General features: G+C 48.4%; 1 protein-coding gene across 1 annotated transcript in view; it reads right to left on the reverse strand.

Annotated features, from left to right (window-relative positions):
* The window catches only part of PGPEP1 (pyroglutamyl-peptidase I), a 36,830-nt gene extending 35,614 nt beyond the window's left edge, over window positions 1-1,216 (reverse strand). Inside the window, exon 1 of the mRNA XM_006885881.1 lies at window positions 1,148-1,216. Within this exon, the coding sequence (XP_006885943.1) occupies window positions 1,148-1,181 (34 nt within the window). The 5' untranslated portion in view covers window positions 1,182-1,216. The remainder of the gene's footprint in view (window positions 1-1,147) is intronic.
* Window positions 1,217-5,062: the final 3,846 nt, after the last annotated feature.

Consider the following 5,062-nt stretch of genomic DNA (forward strand, 5'->3'; position numbering starts at 1 on the left):
TGATGCAATGCCCTTTGCTGTCAGACAGGGTACCAGGCTGTTCATTCTGATAGGAGGTTAAATTAGGAGAGCCCTCCAACCCCTTCCTCTTGCCTAAGCCAAGTTAAAGTGTGGCTGCACCATTTGCAAGTGTCATGGCCTTTACTGAGCCTCAGCTTCCCTTCTGTGAAACAGAGATGGTGAAGATTTCACCAGTTCATGGAAAGAAAATGTCAGCTAGGCACGAGGCATGTAGTGAGTGCTCATTCATAACCCAGACACTGCAAAATGGCAAAAAAGGTCACAGACTCCCTGCCAGACGACTACACACACCTGTTGGACAGGTGAATGAGTGGCTTCTTCATCTTGCCTGGAATCAATCGCAGGGCCAGTCTGCCTCCTCCCTGGGCCTCATGAGCCACAAAAAACAATCCTGATTGAGAACCTGCTCCTGTCTCCCTCCCCCAGTGGGTTAAAGTGACACCCCCCACCTCAGAGGGGGCGGAAGCGGAGGTGCCACGTGGCCCAAGGCGGAGTCTACTGGAGAAGGAACAGTTACTTTGGGGAGTCAGAGACAACCGGCATTGGGTTTGCCCCACACTCGGACACACCCAAGCCAATCGCTGGGGCAGCTGGGAGACTTGGAGGCCGAGAGTCCCCAAGACCATCTCCCAAGGTGTCTCACCTGCCCCTAGCTCAAAGGACAGCCTCCAAAAGCGCAGGGCGAGGGGAGAAGGGAGTCCAAGGAGGTTCATTTGCCATCCTGGGCATTTCTTGCCCGCAACTCGGCCTTTGTCCCCTGAGGCCAAGGGTGGGAACAAGCCGACTTCGGGAGGAGCAGCGGGTTGGAAACCAGCCCAACAATCCAACCCGCGGGACAGCCAGAGGGCCAAGCAGGTGCCCAGAGGGTCACTGTCCCCCTCCGGGAGATAGAGGAGCCTATCTGCCTGGGGCCCCCACCCGGTTCCCGCTGTCCCAGCCCCTGGCCCCACTCTGTCGGTGGCCAGGACGAACGGGGCTCCGCCGACGATGACACCTTCAAAGCCGGCACGACTTGTAGCAAGTCTGCCCGGACCTCGGGCTGCCCTCCCGCCGCCGCCGGGCGCCTGCCCTCCGCCGCCGCCACTGCCGCCGCGATCGGCCCCAGCGCGCCCACCCACCCGCGTACCCGTCACCACCACCGCCTTCTTGGGCTGCTCCATGGCGGTTCCGCTGCCGCCTCCGACCCGCTCCCGGACCGACTGTCGCGCCCTCGGCCGCCGCCACAGCCACGGCTTCGGGCCCCGCCCCCGCCCGCTAGCCGACGTGCGCGCCCCCGGGACGAGACGCAGCGTGCGCGTCCCTAGCGCCACGCCCCCGCTCGCTGCCCCCTACCCCACCCTGCATGGCTCCCCGGCCTCAGTCTCCCTATCTGTGCAATGGGGACGGAGCATCCTGCCTGACCTGTCTCGGTCGTTTATTACCCAAATATTCCTTGAGCGTATGGATATTATCCTATCACTCACAACATTGTATTTCAGGATTTTGTTGTTGTTGATTGCCTTTGAGTCCAACACCACTCATAGCGACCCTATGAACAAAAGGCCTGAAGCCCCTTTACAACTACCGACGTTTACCAAAGTTCATAGAGTTTCCAGAGGCATATTATTTAGGAATTGCTCCTGCTTCCAGACCTGTCATAGTATGTTATTGTTATGTGCCATTGAGTTGCCTGCAATGGTTAGTGATGGACAGCCCCTCTTAACCCTTCCCTGCCCTGAGCCATTCTCAATAATTCCGACACACCTACCCTCATTGCCCCAGTTCCTGTATCAATCCGTCTCAACTGAGATCTCCCTCTTCTGCGTTGTCCGTCCATCCTTCTCAGCATGATGTCCTTTTCTAAGGACTGATCTTTCCTGGCCATGTGCCCAAAGTGAGATAGAACTTCAAAATCCTAGCCTCCAAGGAGATAGTTGGTTTCGCCATCTCCAAGACAGACCTATTTGTTTTCTTGACAGGTCATGGTATGTTCAGGACTCTTCTCCAGCACCACAACTTGAAGCCATTTATTCTTCTGTCATCCTTAGTCCAACTCTCTGAAGCATAACAAGTAATTGAGAAGAATATGGCCTGGATTAGGCACACCTTTGTATCTAGACTGACATCGTTGCTCTTCAGCCCTCTGGAGAGGACCATGACAGCAGATTTTCCCAATGAAATCCTCTTTTGATTTCCTGTCTGCTGGTGTTAAGAGTGTTTATTGTAGGGAGCTCTGGTGGCCTAGTGGCAAGAAGCTAAACTGCAATCCCACAGGTACTTGGTTCGAATCCACTAGATGCTCTGATGGAGGAGGGGCAATCTCCTCCTGTACCAGTCAGATCCAGTTTGGCAGTACACGCATAAAATAATAAAATAAAAAAGAGTGTCAATTGTGTATCCAAGCAACCTGTAATTGCTAACAATCTCAATCTCTTCTCCACACTGAATGGTTCAAAATAAGGAAAGGAGTGTATCAGAAGTGGATGCTAATTGTGTTTCCTAGTCTATCTCATTCTGAGAGATATACCAACCTCTGTCCACCATGGGTAACCTTTATGGCATTTGGCATACAAGTGGTACAGCTTTCAGTATCAAAACAATCCCATTAGCGCAAACAGCAAACTGACAGACAAGTGCTGTACCATTTAGAACAATGTTCTCCCCAAATACAATTAACGCCAGGCTCTAGGGCCACAGGCCTGTGGGCCCAACTGACTTTTTAATACAAAGGCCCACTCACCAGGTCCTAACTGATTTAAAGAAGAGTCTCCCAACCTGATTGTTAACTAGACCAATCGGCTTACACTGGGAAAATTTACAGTTAGGGAACCTCTCCAAATTATTGAGCAGTAATGATGTCAGTTTGAGGAATATGGTGCATCTGATTCAGGCCATAGTCTTCTTTCCTTTTTTTTATTATTAATTTTAATGAATGTTTACAGAGACTTTGGATTTCCATTCACTTATTGTTGCTTTTTTCTCCCTGCCCACCCTTCTCCTCCCCAGTTCGCTCTTCTCTTTGAAAAGTAAAAGAAATTTTAGGGGAGCTCTGGTGGCCTAGTGGCAAGGAGCTGCAACTACAATCCCAGAGGCACACGGTTCGAATCCACCAGATGCTCTGCCGAGAAAAGGAGGGACAATCTCCTCCTGTACCAGTCAGATCTGATTTGACTGTACACACAAACAAAAATTAAAAAAAAAAGAAAAGTAAAAGAAAAATTCTTCTTCATTGTTATACAATCCCTCCCCTCAAGTCCACTCCACTATGCAGCCTTCATTCTGGACTCACATCATGACAATAATACCTAATCATATATTGCTTTTAATCAGTTCTTTCCCTCATCTGTTTCAATGAAGTATACATTATTTATCCCATCTTTCTCAGCCTCTCCTCAACCCCAATGTCAGTCCCATTTTACAACAATGGCACTATGCAATAGTTGTCCTTTTGTGACTGAGATATTTCACTCCGCATAATGTCTTCAAGGGCCATCCATTTTGTATAATATTTCATGAATTCTTTGTTTTTCAATACAGCATAGTATTCCATTGTGTGAATATACCAGAGCTTCTCTATTCATTTGTTTGTTGATGGGCACATAGGTTGTTTCCAACTCTTCGCTATTATGAACAAAGCTGCGATAAACATGGGTGTGCAAGGCCATGGTCTTTCTGATCACTTGATATGCATCCAAGAGCTGGACAGTAAATAAGGATGACAAAAAAAGAATTCATGGCTTTGAGCTGTGGTGTTGAATAAGAGCACTGAACATCCCATGGACATTGAAAGAACAAAGAAGATATGTGTTGGACAGGGTGCAGCTAGCATGCTCTTTAGAGGCAAGAATGAAGAGATTTCATCATCAATTGTTGTTGTTATGTACCATCGAATCGCCCTCAACTCATAATAACCCTGTGTACAACCACCCTAAACCCTGCTCTATCCTGTGCCAATCTTATTGTCTCTGACATACCCATGCCCATTACCCCAGTCACTGAATCAGTCCATCTCATAAAGAGTCTTCCTCTCTTACATTGTCCTCCACCCTCATAAGAATGATGTCCCTCTCCAAGGACTGGTCCTGCCTCGCAACATGTCCAAAGTATATCAGACAAAGCTTCAGAATTCTTTCCTCCAAGAAGCGGCTTGGTCTCACCCTCTCTAGGATTAGGATTAACCTCTTTGTTCTCCTAGCAGTCCATGATATATTCAATCTCCTCTCCAGTACCACAGGTCAAAGATATTAATTCTCCTTCTATCATCCCTCATCTTTGTCCAGCTTCCTGATGCATAGCAGGTAATTGCAAAGACAATGGTCTGGATCAAGCGCACTTTAGTCTCCATAAAGAAATTGGTGACCTTTCATCAACAATAGGTAGGGTCTTTTCCTTGGAGAAGAACATGATGCTAGGAAGGGTGGAGGGTCAGCAAAGGAGGGGAAGACCCTTGATCAGCTGGATTAACACAGTGACTGCCTTGATGGGCTCTTGTGTGAGAATGGCTCAGGAAGTTAGAACAGGGTTCAGATCCTTTGTTCTTGGGGTTCCTGTAAGCGATGCCACTCGATGGCACTTAACAACAGCAATAATATCACCCAGAGCACCTGAACTCCTTGTGAGAAAGGTGTTTTAACCTCTTCCTATTGTTGTTGTTAAGTACCGTAGACAATTGTCGTAGACAAATCATAGCGACCCTATGAACAAAAGACCTGAACAATTAGATAACTTTCATCATTTCTCCAAGTTCATATGGTTTCTGGAGGCAAGCTATTTCAGAAGTGGATGCCACTCCTGCTTCCAAGCTTGTTTTAATCGGGGAGCTCCACCAAACACTGTCCATCATGTTGTTGTTGTTGTTGTTTGGTGCCTTTGAGTCGTAGACTACTCATAGCGACCCTATGAATGAATGGCCTGAGCACTGTTTGTACATAGAGTTTCCGGAGGCAAGCCCTTTCGGAAATGGATGCCACTCCTGCTTCCAGGCTTGTTTTAGTAGGGAAGCTCCAGCCAACACTGTCCACCATGGGTACCCATTACCATGACTGGCACATCACTGTCACAG

This window comes from Elephantulus edwardii, unplaced genomic scaffold, assembly GCF_000299155.1.
Source record: "Elephantulus edwardii isolate Elephantulus edwardi_28Jun2011 unplaced genomic scaffold, EleEdw1.0 scaffold00045, whole genome shotgun sequence".
NCBI classification, from domain to species: Eukaryota; Metazoa; Chordata; class Mammalia; order Macroscelidea; family Macroscelididae; genus Elephantulus; species Elephantulus edwardii.